A 20,487-nucleotide genomic window follows, 5' to 3' on the forward strand; every position below is an offset into this window, starting at 1 on the left:
TATTTTCTGAAACCCAAACTCGATTATTAAAAAGTCTAGCCAGTTCTATTCCACAATAACAATTTATTCAGAGGAGAGAAAAGTCTTGTGTATTAGTGAGGGTGTGAGGTATTACCGGTATATCGGTAAATTGAGGTTCATTTTCATACCACGATACGTATCATTATATCATTTTTTCATGCTCGATATATCGATGGATTTCAAATTGGGACTTTTATCTTGTGTTTAATGTAATATACTTGGCAAATGTCTTTGCTGCCTGAGAGCGAGCATCCAGGGCCCCAAGATGACTGCATATTTATTGACTGAGTAAACATTATGTTGTACCAGCATCTTGTTTTGTTCCATTTATGAACTTCAATTCATGTATCAGATTGCTTCTGAATTAAATTTTGGTGATACCTATTGCAAAACTGCAAAATATTGTGATACACTTTAAACTTCCACTACCCATCCCTTGTTATGAGAGGTTTCATTGACTATATGTAAGTGTGACATATATGTTGTTATGGCAGCAGTCTCTTTGTGAAACTAGACCTTAATCAACTGATCTGCTGATCCCAATGTCTGACTGTAAACAACACTGACGTCAATCCTATCAAACCATATAAAGTTTCATGTGATGCCACACATTCTGTGTTAGTGTTGTATGTTATGATTGGAAATGCTGCCTAATCCTATTTGTCAGATTGATCATGTGACAGCAGCCGTCTCCGAGGGACGCTGTGCGCCACTTCCTATATATGTCATGTATACAACCTACTCCACTAGGCCACTAGGTCTGGGAGGCTAGGTACGTTATCAAGTCTTATCAACTCCCATGTCCCTGATGGGAGGGAATCAAACCCCTGTTAGACACTGACGATAAAGACTGGACGTCACAGCAACTGACAAATGTCCATTTCTTTTCAAATCAATCAAGCTTTCTTCCTTGGGTCGATGGCATCTACTACTATTTATTGGATGCAATATTTCTAGATTGACGAAAATTCTGTTCTTGGCACTGACAGGAGCCAACATCATGGCCTCTTACCAACTTTGGCATTTGACGTCTGAAAGGATTTTGTGAAGAAATAACTTTTTCATATTACAACTGTCAGGCCTTTTCAAAGTCTCCAAGAAGGACTATGTTTAACACACTAGGGCTGGGACGGTTAACTTGGGTTCTTGGATCGGGTTGGCCCTGAGTAGGACCCGCATACCCACAGTACTACCCGGACCCGTGGTAAGTCACGTGATATATTGCTTTTAATAATTTCAATCTAACTGGCTCTTTAACCTGGGCCTTGAATATCTTTGACTTGGTTTGTGAATGAGCGTGTTCTTGGTGTAAAATTATCAAGTCAAAATACTTTGGACACTCTTAAGAGTAGGGCTGTATTGGCAAAAAAGATTGTGTTGCAATACAAGTATCGGTATTGAGATGTGTACTGTGATATTTTGGGAACTATTTACAATTTTTTGGCCAAAGTGGTGCCACATCTCCTAGTTTCCCCTCTGCTTGGCAACAGTGTCAAAGTCAGCCTTGTCAGGCGCCACTATTCTGTAGTCAGTCATTTTGGGGGGAGATAACAATGTGTGAGAAAAATTCGAGTTTCTGCCATTTTGTAAATCAATTTCAATGGGAAATAACATTTGTAAATGAATGTCTGTGTAGATTTTAGGATAAATTGTACAAATAATAACGAAACTTGTTATATTATTGTTTTTCCAATATCCCGGAACACAGAAAAAAATATTGAAATACACATCGTTTGAAAAGTGCATTGCAATATACATGTACATTGGTAAAACTGTTGTTCTCATTAAGAGTGTACTCATTTCAACCCTGAATCTCTTAAGGGCAGTGCATGGAGCCAGGTAGTTAAAGCATTTATTGCTCATGCAGACTATCTGGGTTTCATTCCCAACATGGGTACAGTGTGGGAAGAAGAGAAATACGGTAACACTGGTTTGCACTGGGAAAAGGAATTAGATCTGATTAGAAAATTGGTCAGGTTGTTGAGTAAATTATGATTGTGGCTAAACTAGAGCAAAAAGCCCTTTCAGGCTTTAATGGCTTACTTTGATATACCTTGTTGAACTTGTGAAGCTTTAGTGCCTTTCCTGTGGTCGGTTGTTTTATAGTGTCAGCTTATATCATGGGGAAAGAAACAGTACTTAATGATGTGCCTTGGGAAAAGTAACAGTACTTTATAATGCACCTTGGGGAACTCATTTTGTATGGGTGTCAGATCACCCAAATTGACTTAAATTGGGTCTCGTTAACTCAAGAGATTTAAGCTGATTTGAATTAGTCTGCTGTCAGTCTGGACTGAAGACTAGGGGTTGAACTGACTACAAAAACGCCAGTCCATTTGGTTCACCATTACCATGCTTCATGCACTGATACATTGCTTTCTGCCTGGAATAACAGGTAAGGGTTAGGAATATAGAACGTTTGGTTCAGGCTTTCAGTTGAAGGGCATGACTTACCTGGTAGGGCTGGGACGAGTCCAAATCTACTACCCGAGTATCCGACCCCCTATTACCCAACCCCCTATTACCCGACCCCCTATTACCCTACCCCTATTTCCCGACCCCCCTATTACCCCACCCCCTATTACCCCACCCCCCTATTACCCGACCCCCTATTATCCAACCCCCTATTACCCGACCCCCTATTACCCTACCCCTATTTCCCGACCCCCCTATTACCCCACCCCCTATTACCCCACCCCCCTATTACCCGACCACCTATTACCCGACCCCCTATTACCCGACCCCCTATTACCCGACCCCCCTATTACCCGACCCCCTATTACCCTAACCCTATTTCCCGACCCCCCTATTACCCCACCCCCTATTACCCCACCCCCCTATTACCCCACCCCCCTATTACCCCACCCCCTATTACCCCACCCCCCTATTACCCCCCCCCTATTACCCTACCCCTATTACCCGACCCCCTATTACCCTAACCCTATTTCCCGACCCCCCTATTACCCCACCCCCTATTACCCCACCCCCTATTACCCCACCCCCCTATTACCCGACCCCCTATTACCCTACCCCTATTACCCGACCCCCTATTACCCGACCCCCCTATTACCCGACCCCCTATTACCCGACCCCCTATTACCCGACCCCCTATTTCCCGACCCCCCTATTACCCCACCCCCCTATTACCCGACCCCCTATTACCCGACCCCCCTATTACCCGACCCCCTATTACCCTACCCCTATTTCCCAACCCCCCTATTACCCGACCCCCTATTACCCTACCCCTATTTCCCCACCCCCCAATTACCCCATCCCCTATTACCCCACCCCCTATTACCCGACCCCCCTATTACTCGACCCCCTATTATCCGACCACCTATTACCCGACCCCCCTATTACCCGACCCTACCCGGGTACCCACTGCTCGTCTCAAGAGTTGGGAACAAGATGTCTGATTGGGAATTGTTTCACTGCAGCGCAGGCAGTAACTATTTAGATACATGTATCAAACGATCTGATCATGTGTATACGAAAGTTGACTGAAGCGACATCTTTACTCAAACATAAACAAGTCAAAAGGAATGGATGTATCGTCAGAAAGAAATGCGAACATTAGCGACGTGTACTGCAACCACTGAGCTATAGTGAATTTTTGTCATTAAAGAATAACTCACACGACTAACCTCGGGTCCGGGTAGTCCTGTGGGTACCCTGGTCCTACTCATGACCCACCCGACCCGAGTACCCGAGTTACCCGTCCCAGGCCTATTACCTGGGTTGTATTACATGCAGCTTCTGCCTGAACACAGATTTCAAACTGGAAATATTTCTGTTAATGTTGCTTTGCAAACCTGTTTTGATGATAATATATCATGTTTAAGATAATTGCTGTGGGTGATGGCTAAGGAAAGGAAATATTTGTTAAAAGCTCTTCTTTCACAATTGCTACTGGAAGGCAATTTCAAATGGTGATGTGTTTCAAGGGATTAAGTATTGTCTCACACTGAACAAAGTAGTAATGTTAAACTATGTTTTAAGTTGAAGAAACCAAACATGCAGAATATAACCGATCATCATTTATCCACAAATTAGACCTTTCAACTTATTAAAATTAATAGCGTTAGTAAATTTCGAAAATGGTGATACTGTGTATCTAGTTTTCATTGCAATGTCGTCAGCTGTATTTTTGCTTTGCCGAAAATGACTGTGAATGACATGAAAGAACAGAGAAGATCACACAGAATCCAGAACTGTGAGGTGTACTGTTGTGCCTGATCTATTTTAAACTTTATTGAACTGGGTGCCATTGAACAAAACGATCTTAGTGCTAAGGTGATCGTAGAGAATAGGTCTTCAGCAGGCCATGCTTAACGTGAGAGGCGACTGTGCTTGACTAACGGGATCAGGGGGTCAGGCTCACTGACTTGGTTGATGCATTTCATCGTATCCCAGTTGGGTAGATCGATGCTCGTGATGTCAATCACTGGATTGGCGTTGAATGCCAAACAATCAGTGAATAAATCAATTTTTTGTTTGAATCTTCTTATCAAGTTCACACTGTTTTTGATGGCCTCTCTGTTTTTTTCCCAGAGAGGTGAACATTGCTCACATGGCAACGTAATAAAGGGCTTTCTGAAGAACAAAAAGTATGTCTAAATTTCTAATTTTGTTTGAAATGTTTTCCCATGTTAAGACCAGGGAATTGAAACAAAAACATTTGTTCCCCAAAATAATGCACTTGGGTACAGTGGAAGTATGAACTGTACTTGATCTAATAATGACCTATGTCCTTAAGTCAGAAACCAAGGAAGGAACACAATAGGACAGTGTTGCAATATATAATTCCAGAGTTCAAATTGTTGTAGTGGAGGTGGTTAGGAGTCAGACATAAAGTGATGTTGATTACGATATATATAGAAGCAGTTCCTGATCAGATTAACCTTCTGTCAGCTTGATAAATGCATCTTGACAGGTTGGCTATTTTGGTAGGGTGATGGTTTGGGCCAGTTGGATGTGTATGTTTGCCTATGTTGAAGCTATAGTGAGCTGATCCTAATGTAAAGACATGGTGCCGTGGGTGATGGACATACACCTGATAACAGACCTGCTAGTTGTGTACATAGGACGTTATATACATGGGAGCATGAAACTGATACATTGTTGTAACATGCTTGTAACTGATGGTTGTCAGTTAGATGATCATGACATTCGGTAAAATATTGTAAAATGATTACCAGTTTTATTGTTACTTTTGCACTATGTTGTTTTGAAGTCTTTCATAGGCATTTAGAAGTTGCCAGAACATGAATACATGACACTATTTTATGGTTGAGCAACTTTTTCCTTCTTTGTAACAATGGTGCAGGGCTATGTCTTGCCCCCTTATCAAGCGTTTCCCAGTATTTTCTTGTTTGTTTGTTTGTTGTTTAATGCTGCACTCAGCAATATTCCAGCTGCATGACGGTCTGTAAATAATCGAGTCTGAACCAGATAACCCAGTGACTGACATCATGAGCATCAATCCATGCATTTGGGCATGCTCTAACATGCTCATGACATGCTCTAAACAAGTCAGTGAGCTTGACTACCCGATCCTGTTAGTCGCCTCTGACAGCATAGTCGCCTTTTCAAAATGTGGATTTGTTTTTAAATTCTCATTTTCTTAATTCAATTAGATTGTATAATATAAATGCAAGGTTGTAAAATTGAGCATCTTTGCCTGTTCTTCTGTATCGGTCCCTTTATCAGGGATATACAAGCACCTCCACAAAACATACTTGTTTCTGATTTGATAACATGAATTGGGATATTTTTAGTTCCACATCAGGAATTCTAACTGACATTTGCTATAGACTTGGGGCTGAATTTGGGCGTCTGAGTGGGTCCAGATAAATCCAGGAATCAGTATGCTGGTCTGAAGATACCATTATTTCCAACAACCTGTCAGACAGTGAGAGATGTTATTATTTTGAGCAGTTTGAAATCGTGAAAAATAGAAGAAAAATGAACAGACTATTTTTAAGATCTAATTATTATTAAAACACACTATGATGGAAGAAATATATGAGGGGAATATCAATATCTATGGCAATACATGTAATTTAAGTATGCAGATAAAAACAATGACCAAGTGGATGACTAGCTGCTTTGGCAAAAGGTTAATTTTTGCTCTGGCAATAGGTTAATTTGTGCTCTGGCAATAGGTTAATTTGTGCTCTGACAATAGGTTGATTTGTGTCTTGACAATAGGTTGATTTGTGTCTTGGCAATAGGTAAATTTGTGCTCTGGCAATAAGTTAATTTGTGCTCTGGCAATAGGTTAATTTGTGCTCTGGCAATAAGTTAATTTGTGCTCTGACAATAGGTTGATTTGTGTCTTGACAATAGGTTAATTTGTGCTCTGGCAATAGGTTAATTTGTGCTCTGGCAATAGGTTAATTTATACTCTGGTTGGTTTGTTGGTTTGTTGTTTAACGCCGCACTCAGCAATATTCCAGCTATATGACGGCGGTCTGTAAATAATCGAGTCTGGATCAGACAATCCAGTGATTGATATCATGAGCATCGATCCACGCAATTGGGATCGATGACATGCATCAACCAAGTCAGCGAGCCTGACCACCCAATCCCGTTAGTCGGCAATAGTTTAATTTCTGCCTCTGGCAATAGGTTAATTTGTGCTCTGGCAATAGGTTAATTTATACTCTGGCAATAACTTAATTTGTGCTCTGGCAATAGGTTCATTTGTTTCTCTGGCAATAGGTTATTTTGATGCTCTGGCAATAGGTTAATTAGCTGCTCTGGCAATAGGTTAATTTGTTTCTCTGGCAAAAGGTTAAGTAGCTGCTCTGGCAATAGGTTATTTTGATGCTCTGGCAATAGGTTAAGTAGCTGCTCTGGCAAAAGGTTAATTTGTTTCTCTGGCAATAGGTTATTTTGACGCTCTGGCAATAGGTTAAGTAGCTGCCCTGGCAATAGGTTAATTTGTTTCTCTGGCAATAGGTTATTTTGATGCTCTGGCAATAGGTTAATTTGTTTCTCTGGCAATAGGTTAAGTAGCTGCTCTGGCAATAGGTTATTTTGATGCTCTGGCAATAGGTTAAGTAGCTGCTCTGGCAATAGGTTATTTTGATGCTCTGGCAATAGGTTAAGTAGCTGCTCTGGCAATAGGTTAATTTGTTTCTCTGGCAATAGGTTATTTTGATGCTCTGGCAATGGGTTAAGTAGCTGCTCTGGCAATAGGTTAATTTGTTTCTCTGGCAATAGGTTATTTTGATGCTCTGGCAAAAGGTTAATTTGTTTCTCTGGCAATAGGTTATTTTGATGCTCTGGCAATAGGTTAATTTGTTTCTCTGGCAATAGGTTAATTTGTTTCTCTGGCAAAAGGTTAAGTAGCTGCTCTGGCAATAGGTTATTTTGATGCTCTGGCACTCAACCAAGATTACCTTTTCATCAGCTTCAAAACCATATTCTCCCTTCTTACCATCGATGGTCATTCAGTGTACTTGTTCTTGTGTATTTTATGAATGTGAACGGTCGGACAATACTGAGCTGAAACGCTGTAACATGATTGAAATACATTTCACCTGACACTCTTATTAACTTTATTTTTGGTTGTCACAGTCATGAAAGTTCACTTAAATATGACTTAAGAAACTTTGATTGATCATCCCTAAAGGACAAATGACTGATGATAAACTAACAATCAATCACAGTTTTACGATTTCTTTCTTGAATGAGTTAGGATGTGAAGGATATAACACATTACACTGACATGACGCCAATACCGAAAAAAAATGTTTAAAGCAATATTGGGGTGGTCGGGTAGCCTAGTGGTTAAAGACCCGGGTTCGATTCCCGACATGGGTACAATGTGTGAAGGCCATTTCTGGTGTCCCCTGCCGTGATATTGCTGGAATATTGCTAAAAGCGGCGTAAAACCTCACTCACTCACCCTCTAAAGCAGTATTAATCCATCCTCACTCACAGTACCGGTATGTATTCTCAGAGCCAACAAGACAGCGATTCCGACCTATCCCAGCTGTGGCAAATATGTCACCATTAATTTTTTGTTACATAAGTTCGCATTATAATAATTTCCCTTGGCACAGATATCTGGCAGATTCTATATGGTAAGCTGTAACTCCCAGCCTCTTACTATTGATGTTGTTGTTGGCTCTGTGTGTCTAACTAGCTGTGTCTGTTAGTGTGTATTGGTGGGACCTTCAGCTATTGTTGGTTTGAGTTTGACCTTGTGACATGTACTGCCTTTGTGGAATATACTCGGGCCCGCCATTTAATATTCTGAAAGAGTTAAATTATCATAAGAGACAAAAACATTTAAAGGCAAACAATTATTTTCTCTGAAAGTAGCTGAACAATTCCTTTTTCACAACACATTATTTTTCAGGACATCAAGTAGTTGTTCAGCGGAGAATTTATTTCCTAAAGTACTTGAGGTAAAATTATATTTTTCAGGAACATTTTTTTATTTTTTTATTTTTTAAATCCCAGGCCCCCCGCCACAATGTCAAATGATTGCTCCCAAACGACCTATACCCTCTGTCTTAATAGGCACCTGACAGGTCTTGAACACCACAATCCACTCTGCAGAATTGCATTTTTCAAATCCTGTCTGGCGTCAGGCAACAAACACATATATTTTTTTATGCAAATTGTTTTTATGGCGGGTGCTGCTATTAGTAAGACAGGACAGTAGGGCAGGACATGCTTACCCTTTTTGCAAACACCTGGTGTCATCAACGTTTTTCAGTTTTTCATTCTTATAATTTTCACCTCTATTGTGCCTTTTACAACCAATGGAATCTGCTTCATCAGATACTTGAGACTGGTTATTCTCTGGCATTGAGACCGCCTCCGTGGTCTAGTGGTAGAGCGTCTGCCGCTTAGAGTGGTACGTCCAGGGTTCGATCCCCGGCCACGTCATACCAAAAGACGTTAAAAGATGGTATTTGTTGTTACCCTGCCTGGCGCTCAGCATTAAGGGGCTAAAACAAGGACTGGTCGGCTTGGAATCAGTATACTGTATCTGAGTGGGGTACTCATGTTAAACCGAGGCATGATATCTCAGTGTGCTAGCACTATAAATTGGCATCAGTCCGCACCTACACAAGCATGCACACACGCACACATGCATGCACGTCGCTTTATAAATGCCACTCACCCTGTACGCCTCCATGTAGATCTAACATTTTTGCTTGGTCATTTCGTGTTCTAAAAAAGGGCCAAAATGGAATCAACAATTTAAGGAAACTAGATTTAAATTGATGATGTTAAAGGGAAACTTGGTCCGGATAGTTTGCAGTAGTAGCCAGTGTGATTCAAGTACAGTGGTCCCTCGACTTAACGCTCCTCGATGTACCGCTACTCCGGATGCACCGAAGGGGAAACCATGCATGGCTCCCAAAAATGCATGAAGAATTTTCCCCTAAAAGCGCGTTAACGCTCGTTAAAGCAAATAAAGTTACAAATAAACTGATGAAATTAATTTGAAGTCGATGTACACGTGTGTGTATTTGTAAAACAATTACGTTCATTGTATCCGGCTGAATGTGATCGAAACCATTCTGCCTTTTGTTCCGGTTGTGAAAAAACATATCGTACACAGATCTGGCATTAAACTCACATAAAATCAAATCACAGCAACATGTTTTCATATAAGAATTGAGTTTCATATAAACAGCAAAGAAACACAGGAAGATACGGAGGATGAGTGATGTTCATTATGAACTTGTGATGTCCTCTGTCTCTGTTCAATTAACACAGATTAGAAATAAGCTTCTGGTGTCTCTAATGATGCCCTTGGGCAGGTATCAAGTCATATAGGTCAAACAAGAAAACTCTACAGTAGCAGGTAAGCACAGCGAAGGTTCTATGCCTGAATGTCCTATTTGTCCGACTGTAATTGACAGGAAAACTCCCACATTACCGCTACTGGGTTGGATATGAGTTTATTGTAACTTATATGCGCTTACTGTAACTTATATGAGCTTATTGTGTTGAGAAAGTTAACATCATTTGTTGTATATGTTGACAGATAGAGGATGAATGAAAATATGTATGAGTTCAAAAGGCTGACGTTATAAAGAGTCTATCTTTGTTGTTTTCGTTTTTTTGCTTGATATTTTTTTTACACAAAAGGTCTTAAAACTCATCTGAGTGGCATGGCTGCATAAACTTATATGGCAAGTGAACTTTGATTCCCATTCTGTTGGTGGATTAATAAGAAACAATTCTCAAATCACAAGCACTTGATATTTCACTGCTGTGAACATAACACTTTCATGGAATTATTGTCATACGAGAGTTATCTCCCCTCAAATTGTCTCCCTTTATCATAAGTGTCTTGCCCATACACAAACAGTTGACATCTTTTTAATAATGACACACACACACATACTCTGACACCCTCTCTCCACACACACACACACACATGCACATGCACACACACACCACATACTAACACGCACACACATACACCACATACTAACACACACACAAACACACACTCACAATTTATATTTCCTGCATAGAAATATGTGCACCAGATCAACCTTCATATTATCAGGAGGTTCAACTGATCAATAGTTATTATTGATAGAAAGGAAGAAAAGGAAAAGAATTTATAATAGAAACAAAAAATAGCAAAAAAAAAATCATCAAATTGATTTAACAATGTTAAGTGTGCAGAGAAAGAACCCATGCTTTTGATCACATGGTTAAAATGATGAGGATGAAATATCTGGCCACCTTCTGCTGAGCTCTGACGAGTTTGAAGCTTTAGGAAATTGTCAGAATAGTTTATGAAGCATAGTAATGAATAGTGTGAATAGGCTTTCCTAATTCTTCAGCTCCAACACTGAGCTGAAGAAGAGTCAGAGAGTGTATTCATCCCAACATCCTTTCATTAGCTTCTCCTCACACACCTATATAGTACTCTGCCGTCTCACAACTGGACTGTGGTAATCTGTGACTCTCAGAACCCATAAGTCCCTCCTCGCACAGTCACCTGCAACCAATGAGAGCAGCTCTCCACCAACACCTCTCCCAGTCCCACAATACAGAACCTTACATCAGTGCATGGCTGCAATTAGATGCCAGAATACTAGATAGCTCTCTAAACAGACTGCGGTGTACAGAGCTATTGATTCTTGAGGGAGTCGGGCGTAGTATCCGTTGTTCACTAGCTCGCTCACTGCAATTGTCCACAACTCCTTAAGAAATGCCCTCTAAGCTTGGACAGCTCAACTCATGATTTTTTCTCTTTTAATTACAGAAAGAATGGTTGCTGTCTGCGACAGGAAGATGGAATATGTGACGATGGTTTGAAGAAGAAATCGTCAAATGTTTGTAAAAGTTTGGGGTTTTTTTTATGGTGATTTTAGAAGTCAAGTTATTTAACAAGTGACAATGGACCTGACTACGAGTGGGGTTTACAGAAAGCCGACGCAGATTGCATCCTTGTGACAAGGGAACCAAAGTGGAGAGAGACAGTTTCTTTTGGAGGCTCAATTTTGCCATTTCCTATTAGATCTTGGCCTGTCAAGACCTTAGTTAAGTTAAGAACAGTCTACAACAGAATGAGCTGTGTTATAAACTTGTAACCATAGTGTATGAACTTGAACAACAGACAGATGTGATAATACTCTGTTATACTTGAACAACAGTAGGATGTGATAATAATCAGTTGTTATGCTTGAAAAACAGACGGATGTGATAATACTCTGTTATACTTGAACAACAGTAGGATGTGATAATAATCAGTTGTTATACTTGAACAACAGACAGATGTGATAATACTCTGTTGTTATGCTTGAACAACAGACTGATGTGATAATAACCAGTTGTTATACTTGAAAAACAGACGGATGTGATAATACTCTGTTATACTTGAACAACAGTAGGATGTGATAATAATCAGTTGTTATACTTGAAAAACAGACGGATGTGATAATAATCAGTTGTTATGCTTGAACAACAGACTGATGTGATAATAACCAGTTGTTATACTTGAACAACAGACAGATGTGATAATAATCAGTTGTTATGCTTGAACAACAGATGGATAACTGTTTCATTCAGAAAATCCCCAAATGATTCTGTTCTCAGAAGACATAAACATCAGAAGGAGTTTCCATGTTAATTATGTGTGAAAAGAACACATTTGTCTGAACCAATTATCGTCAGAAACACATACAGAGGCATGTGAGGATTATCAGTCTAACTACATCAAGAAATTGATTACCTGCAACGAGAGACCATTGATGAAGAGTGTCAAGATACATACCAGTCAAATGGGAGCTGGTTTGTGATTGTGGCTGATACGTAAAATACCAGGGTTGTGATTGGTTGATGCAAGACATAGGTGGTTTGTGATTGGCTGAATCATGAAATGAGTGTGGGAAGGTACAGAGTTATCATTCCTCAACACCGGTGGGTTTTCCCAGTCCATGAATCTTGGACCCAATGAAACAGTAAAGACATGTATATCCTTGACTGCCTCCTGACTTGAGAAGGGAGTATATAGATGACATGATGCTGCTGTCAGTGTCAATATGCCATCTGGCATCTTGGGATGCTGAGAGAATTTGATCTGAATGGTAACAATGCAGGATGACAACATGATCATCACAGAATTCTCAATGAAATCGAAACAAATGTTCTTGACAGATTGTCTGTGATATTTATTTCAATTTTGCTGTTGGAAACATAAGAATGACGACAACAGATACAGCTGTGAATAGTTCGAATGACAACTACACGTCTTATGGAATGAACTTTCCGAATTTCACCGAGGATGACTCCTTCAAACGTAAGCTTCTTACGTACTATCTTATGGGCGTTGGCGGTATGACTATAAGCTGCCTTGGTATCATTGGTAATATCTTGTCAATTGTTGTGCTCACAACGAAATCCATGCGTTCATCAACCTACATGTTCTTGGCAGCCTTGGCCGCATGTGACACACTCGTGCTTATCGTCACAATGCTGATGCTAATTAAGGACACCAAGCCCCCGCAGAAATACTCGGTGGATTTGTTCGAGGAACCTTACTATGCCTTCATCTTTCCCTATGTACACCCCATAGCTATAACATTCCAGGTGACGTCCATATGGTTGACACTGGCGTTTACTGTTGACCGATACATCATGATTTGTCACCCATTCAGGGCCGAGACAATGTGCAGTCGGGGCAGGGCGCGAAAAGTCATCATCGCCTTGTTTGTTGCTGGAATTATTTTCAATTTGCCACGGTTCTTTGAATATAACACGTTGGAGATAACTTACGAGGATATGAACAACCAGACAATGGAGATGTACATGATAGAGTTGACAGCAGTGGGGAACAATGAGTATTTTAAAGAAATTGTTCATTCCTGGATGTATCTTATATGTGTGTGTGGCCTCCCGTTCTTGACTCTCGCCGTTCTTAACTACTTTCTCATACGTGCAGTTCACCTCTCGCGTAGAAAAGGCAAGGAAATCAATGTCCGTGAGAAGCGTCGGAATGACACTACGATAATGTTGATAGGAGTGGTTGTTGTGTTTCTCATTTGCCAGGGTCCTGCCCTCGTCTCACGTATGATGTGGGCATTTAGCTCTCTTGCTAAACTTGATTCGCCATATCACACGCTAAGTGAAGTTGCCAACTTTCTAGTTATCATGAACTCAGCAATCAATATTGTGCCATATTACTTTTTTGGCAAAAAATTTCGCAAGGAATTCTGGAGACTGTTTTGTTCATGTGTGTTTAATAAAGAAGAACTACGGAAAATGACCCGGAGTTTCAGCATCTCTGTAGCCGATGGCAACCGTAAGCATAATGTTGCTCCTCACGAAATAAATGGAATGGAAATGAATGGTCTGAAACATCTCCACCCTGCGTTACTGGCACCGAAGGACAGTGTTGCTGCCCCTTTAATTGATGAGCGAGATCGGTCAGTCTCTGACGCATCAGACCTCAGTGGCTATGAATACAACCCAAAGAAAACAGCTCACTTTTATCCCAGCTCAAATCAGCTTCAAGTCAATGGGAAACAGCCAGGCTACCTCATCGCTTCAACTGTGGAGGATAAATAAGTGCAACCAAGACAAATTGTGTACTTAACTATTTTAACAATATTGTGTGAATAACGTAAATTTACCTGAACACTGGACTGAATATAGATGTACTACTTATTGATTTATATGCTTGTCTGCCTATGTGATATGGAGATAAACCTTTAAACGCGCAGTGAGCTGATCAAACCCTTACTGACATGGCATGGTTCTGTTCACATGTGAGTATTTCATGTGCTTATCCTGTTAGAAGCCGACAGGTATAGTGTGCAATTAGGGGTAAGGCATTTATAAATACCAGATTAGATTTTCATCCAAATTTTTCAAAAATGTAAGGCAGAAGGCATTTTGTTTTTTTAAACAAACATTTCAATGCTTCTTTGGCCATTAACTGTCAATGTGTGTGAATCACATGAGGTTGAGTTTGACTTGTATCTGGAGGATTACATCAGATAAAGAAGAAGAGAACAAACTGAGTTCTGCATCTGTAGGTATTGGGTACAGGAAGATGACGTGATGTGGGGTGTTCATTAGTGAGACAGGCAAGGTTGAACATCTAATAATCTATGTGTTCTGTCATAATCTTGAATCAGTTTGTGAGGCCACCACTGTTAATGTCTTGTTTTACAAATGACCTGACTCTTTAGGTTTGATTTTGGAAAAAATTACTAAACCATATTTGATGCTGTATTTGAAATATGTTTTTTATAAGAAAAATTCTACTCTAGTTTGAATTTTTGTTTTCCTTTTTGTTATGAAATTTACCCCAATCCAACCCTTATAACATTTAAATTTTTTGAAAGTTTTGCATACTGCCGTATTTCACATTGACCAAGAACATCTGGGAACGAGTCACTACTCCTGGCTCTGGGCCTCTATTCTTCTATTTTTATTATTTCTTTGAAAGAGGCTGTGCTTCAAAATTATGTGATATGACTTAATAGTTTGTTATGTAATTAGAAAACACTGAGCACTTTTCACTTTGTAATAAGTGAAATGATAGTTTTCATTTACTGATCTAAAATGAGACTATTATTGACTTTTCCTTAACTGTTTCATGCACACAAAATACGGAAACTTTAAGTGATAACTTTTCATTTTACAGACATATTATGTCATTCCACAGTCACATTATACTTCAAGTAAACAGTAAAATATTTTATTATATATTATATAATATTTCAACATGTGTTCCTGCACCTAAGTTTCCATATGGTAGAAAAGATTTGAAAGCACTTTTTGATTCATAAACACATGCTCATGATATAGTCGGAATTGTACAATCGACTCTTTATGCAGAAAGATTTTGTGTAAAACAGCCTATGAAAACTAACTTTATCCCCAAAAAGATTGAAACATTTCAGAATTAAGGTGTAATATTTTTTGTTGCTTGGTTACCAGCCAATGAGAAAAAAAGAATTCTGTTTAGAATTTTTTTTTACCACTGAGTCTGATAGCCTAGGAAAAAAAAAACGTAAATTGTTTTCCAGCCTGGCCCAGACAAGTGAAGCATGCTCTCTGATCTCTACACGTCCGCTCAAAGTGAAAGATAAAGACAGAGGATTACTATTTATAGATTCACCTGCCTTATTTGTTGACAATTTAAGAATATAAATTGAAAGGTATAATTTTATCCTTGTTTTTATTTTCATCTCTGACTTGGGATTTTTAGCCAAACAATCTCGCTAACCATCAAAATATATCAAACCTTTTTTTATGATTCATTGATTGAACTTCTCTCCTGGATCCTATTCTGACAAATGACATATCCTTCATTGAAACAAGCTATATATGTTATTAATGAAGCTGTTGTTTCGTTTGATTTACATTGTTTTTGTCCTTTGTCAAGAATCCTGACAGAACAGGTACACGTAAGTGTGCATTCACAGATGTACAGCTGTTGTTATTACCATCTGTTATATATCTGCACATGTTTTAAGTCACAATTTTGCCAAATTTTGAATTTCTCGTGTTAAGAAGTAATTTAATTGTTTCTTGTATGTTCTTGTACTTTTAACACTGACTAATACTAAATGCTCAAATACGAAGTTCAACTTCAAGTTTATTTTCATCATGTTGGATATTCTGTTATATCATTCAGAATAAACATTTGATATTTCATACCAGAGTGAATGTGTTTCTTTTCTCAATTACTTTGTTATTGATGTCTTTGGTCCTTAAAAAACTATTCAGTTTTGAACGATTTAATTTGTTAATTTGAATACTATTAACAATTGAAAATAGGAAAATTGAGGAAGAGAATTTATAGATGTCAACTTCTTTATTATGAGGAAAACAATGTTTCGGAGTACATCCTTACTCCTTCATCAGACGAACAAATGCTATGAGGCAGAGAACATATATATGTACCTGTAAGAACAACAAAAGTAATGAGATAACAAAGGTGGGACTAACAAGGGAAGCCAACAGATAATTGGCGCTGATAGGAGATAGCAATGGACAAATGGGAGCAAACGCTTGACACTAAATAGCGCTGATAGATGATTAAGACGGAAAACTGGAAGCCAGGACTTAAATTATCACTGATTGGTAATGGGTAATGGACAATGGGCAAACAGGAGGCTGGGGGTCATCAGCACTGATAGGTAATAGAATGGAAATTCCTGTTCTTACAGGTACATATATATGCTCTCTGCCTCATAGCATTTATTCACCTGATGAAGGAGTAAGTGTATACTCCAAAAACATTGTGTTCCATAAAGAAGTTGACATCAGTAAATCCTCTTCCTTATGTGTATCACATTAATGCTGTCTCATTTGATTTTATTTAACATGTCAGTTCTAAAATGAAGGGGTTGAGGAATAATAACAACAACAGCAATAATAATATATATATATATATATATATATTATAGGGGGGGATGGGTGGCCCAGTTGCCGCGATTTGCTGTGCAGAGTTGCATCCCTTGGGCACGCCAGAAACCTACGATTGTGGGCTCGAATCCCGGTTCGCCCTGATTATGTTTCTAGGTTTGTCAGCACCATACCCATGCTCGTGGGTTTCACCGAAGTGGTAAACGTCTGAGACCTACATCACTGCGGGCTTTCCTCCCACATTAAGCTGACACGCCGCGATATAACTGGAATAATGTTAAAAGCTGCGTTAAACCCAACTCACTCACTATATAATATAGTGCCTAATATCCAACTGTTAGCTGTTTAGTGTGCTTACATTTATTTATGTAACATAGAATACAGTTGTATACAAAGGATAAGTAACATGTAAGAGCCCAATCTTCTGTAGCTCTGAGACTTTTGTGCTTGGAGATCACAGTTTCCTCTGAACATGCTTAACAAGCCATGTTTTTGGGACAAGCCAGCTGAAAAAAAGTTCTATGCCTGTTTGGTAAATCATGGCGAAAGGGGAGATCTGTTTACATCTAGTTGGTCCAGTTTCTGGAGTTCCTCCTTGTTTTCTCATTCTAAGACACTGCTGGAAGTTAAGGATATAACACAACTCCGAAGTTATTCTTGGGGTTGTAAAACCAAAGTTTCCTTCCCAGGGCAAAGGAACAGACAAATATGTCAAAATAAATTGAGAAAATATGTCATATATTGTCCAAAACAAATTGACAAATTTGTCCCCCTATACAGAAGTAGATTTGATTAGCACCTAGTCAGTTTCACACAAGCAAACATTTCTCATGCCACACAAGCACACTGTATGTTCTTCCATTAATATAGAAGACAATTAGTATTTTTTTGTGAAATCATTCACATACTGTTGCAAATTTCTGTTTAGGGGCTGTCAGGTAGCCTCGTGGTTAAAGCGTTCGCTCGTTATGCCGAAGACCATGGTTCGATTCCCGACATGGGTACAATGTGTGAAGCCCATTTCTGGTGTCCCCCGCCGTGATATTGCTGGAATATTGCTAAAAGCGGTGTAAAATCAAACTCACTCACTCACCCATTTCAGTTTATGATTAATTTACAAGAACAAAAACAAACATATTTTATTACATTTCCAAATAATAATGTCTAACATCTCCAAAATATAACTTCTATGTGTAGGCCTCAGTGACCAAATTGTTAGCAATGAATGAGTAACGAAATTCCATACAGTATTTAAGTTCTATTTCAGGATTTATTGTAAGGAAAAGTGATTCAGTGTCACAAATTACTGTGACTTACCAGAGAAGAAACCGGTTATTTCAATATCTGGAAATGTTCATGGAACCAACTGCAGTGGAGGTACAGATTAATTTAAAGTTTATTAACAAAAACTATTTCAGATGAGGTACAGGTTATAATAAAGTTTGTAAAAACCAAGCAAGGTGATACATTCCATCATTGTGCATAGTTGAACCTGGCAGATATGAAGAATATCAACCTCTGAATGATGACATCACAGGAGGTTTCTAATGGTACTGAAGATGGTGTATAATCTCTGTCAGTCAGTCCTTCATTTACACCCTCACTCACTCAAAACATTCATATTTATTTTCTGAACTTACTTACAAATCTCAGTGACTATGCTTGTCGTAAGAGGCGACTAACGGGATTGGGTGGTCAGGCTCACTGACTTGGTTGATGCATGTCATCGTATCCCAATTACAATGATCAATGCTCGTGATGTCAATCACTGGATTGTCTGGTCCAGACTCGATTATTTACAGGCTGCTGTCATATAGCTGGAATATTGCTGAGTGCGGCATTAAACAACAAACAACAAACAAACACCTCACCTCACTAGCTAAATGCCTCATGTCAGCTCACTCATTAAACCATTCACTCAAGAAGACAGATTGACCAGCTTGATAGTGTAACCAAGGTGTGCTCCCAGAAACAAAGGTGCTAAAGTGATGACGTAAATCCTGCTGTGTTGTTATGCAGGAAGCTGAGGCACCGTAAGTCCCCATGATCCCCAGCGAGGTGGCCAAGCTTTGGTTCCTGTTGGCTTAAACAGTTGTAAATAATAAATTATGCCAAAATATGTGTGACAAATTTGCTTTTAAATATAACTTTGTGTTCCTGACTCACTTTTTTACATATCAAATTGTTCTCGTCGCTATATGGTTAAAATGCCCATGCGACATTACCTTTTAACTCACTCGCCCAGTAAGGACAGTGTGGTGATCTTGTGGTATACGCTATAAGTTATAGCAGTATCACGAGGGATACATGTGGTTTTATGCGTCCTGTGTTAGGTATCAAAGGTTTAAAACCCAATGAGGGATGCATTAAAACAAATGTACCTCTTGTGATACTACTGGAACAAATTTATCTTGCCGTCATGTTTTAATCCCCCATTGTTAAAGAATTAAAACAAATTCAAAATTGATAGAAAACAGCTATTTGAGCGAGCTGAGGTTAACTAATGCTAAAGCGGGGTATAAGGGATTTATTGTCCCTCATGAATCCACGTGCATCCTGTCTTGTTAGTGGTGGGGTATAAGGGATTTATTCTCCCACTAAGAATATATTTCCCTCCCAGGTGGGATACATAGTATTTTATCAAGATCACATGTTTCAATCAGATCTCATCATTCTGACATATAGTATGATAAAGCGTTTATCAAGATCATGCAAACCAATCAGATCTCATTATTCTAACAAAGAGTATGATGAAGTATTTTATCAAGATCATGTGAACCAATCAGATCTCATCATTCTGACATGAAGGTATGATAAAGTATTTTATCAAGGTCATGTGAACCAATCAGATCTCATTCTGACATGGAGGTATGATAAAGTATTTTATCACGATCATGTGAACCAATAAGATCTCATCGTTCTGACATGGAGGTATGATAAAGTATTTTATCACGATCATGTGAACCAATAAGATCTCATCATTCTGACATGGAGTATGATAAAGTATTTTATCAAGATCATGTGAACCAATCAGATCTCATCATTCTGACATAGAGGTATGATAAAATTGCTTTTCACACTGAAGGCCTGTGTTCATTTCAGTGCATTAATGTCTGGTGTCATCAGCCCTGCTGATTACATATCAGGACTCTCTCTCTCTCTCTCTCTCTCTCTCCCCCCCCCCCCCCCCCCCCCCCCCCCCCAATAGTGATTACATATCAGTACTCCCCCCCCCAAATAGTGATTACATATCAGGACTCCCTAAAAACCTATTTGTCAATTTCATGCAGTACCTTTTATGAAGCAATTTACTATTGCTAGCTAGCCTGGAAAATTGCTTCTGGTTAAAGTTTAAATGCAGGATTAAATTTACCATCTTAGGCCTTTTTGATCTTCTGAGGAACATGTCTTGGGGGAAATCTCCAGATTGTATCAATAGTTACCCAGGAAATGTCAATGTTCAGAAAGGTTTGGAAATTGGGAACTTAATACCAACAATACATTTGATTTAAAAAAACCTGTTTTAATCAAAGTGTGTTATTTTTTGTTTTTTAAATTGATGTAAAAAAATTGCAGTATCAATACGTCAGT

General features: G+C 39.1%; 2 protein-coding genes and 1 long non-coding RNA gene across 4 annotated transcripts in view; all 3 read left to right on the forward strand.

Annotated features, from left to right (window-relative positions):
* LOC124121693 overlaps positions 1-11,826 on the forward strand; it is a 176,546-nt gene extending 164,720 nt beyond the window's left edge. The window contains exon 4 of the long non-coding RNA XR_007221598.1: positions 11,279-11,826. This is a non-coding gene — a long non-coding RNA (uncharacterized LOC124121693). The remainder of the gene's footprint in view (positions 1-11,278) is intronic.
* The window catches only part of LOC124121658 (general transcription factor 3C polypeptide 1-like), a 293,316-nt gene that overhangs the window by 223,943 nt on the left and 48,886 nt on the right, over positions 1-20,487 (forward strand). The gene's annotated exons all lie outside the window — the stretch shown is intronic.
* Positions 11,830-16,182, forward strand: LOC125371567 (FMRFamide receptor-like). The gene has a single exon (XM_048396962.1). The coding sequence runs from the start codon at positions 12,718-12,720 to the stop codon at positions 14,080-14,082; it is 1,365 nt and encodes a 454-aa protein (XP_048252919.1). The 5' UTR covers positions 11,830-12,717; the 3' UTR covers positions 14,083-16,182.

This window comes from Haliotis rufescens, unplaced genomic scaffold (genome assembly GCF_023055435.1).
Source record: "Haliotis rufescens isolate VD_foot unplaced genomic scaffold, xgHalRufe1.0.p SCAF_16, whole genome shotgun sequence".
Classification (NCBI taxonomy): domain Eukaryota; kingdom Metazoa; phylum Mollusca; class Gastropoda; order Lepetellida; family Haliotidae; genus Haliotis; species Haliotis rufescens.

Coding starts and splice junctions, on each gene's coding strand:
- LOC125371567 (XM_048396962.1), top strand. CDS start 12,718: ATGACGACAACAGATACAGCTGTGAATAGTTCGAATGACAACTACACG.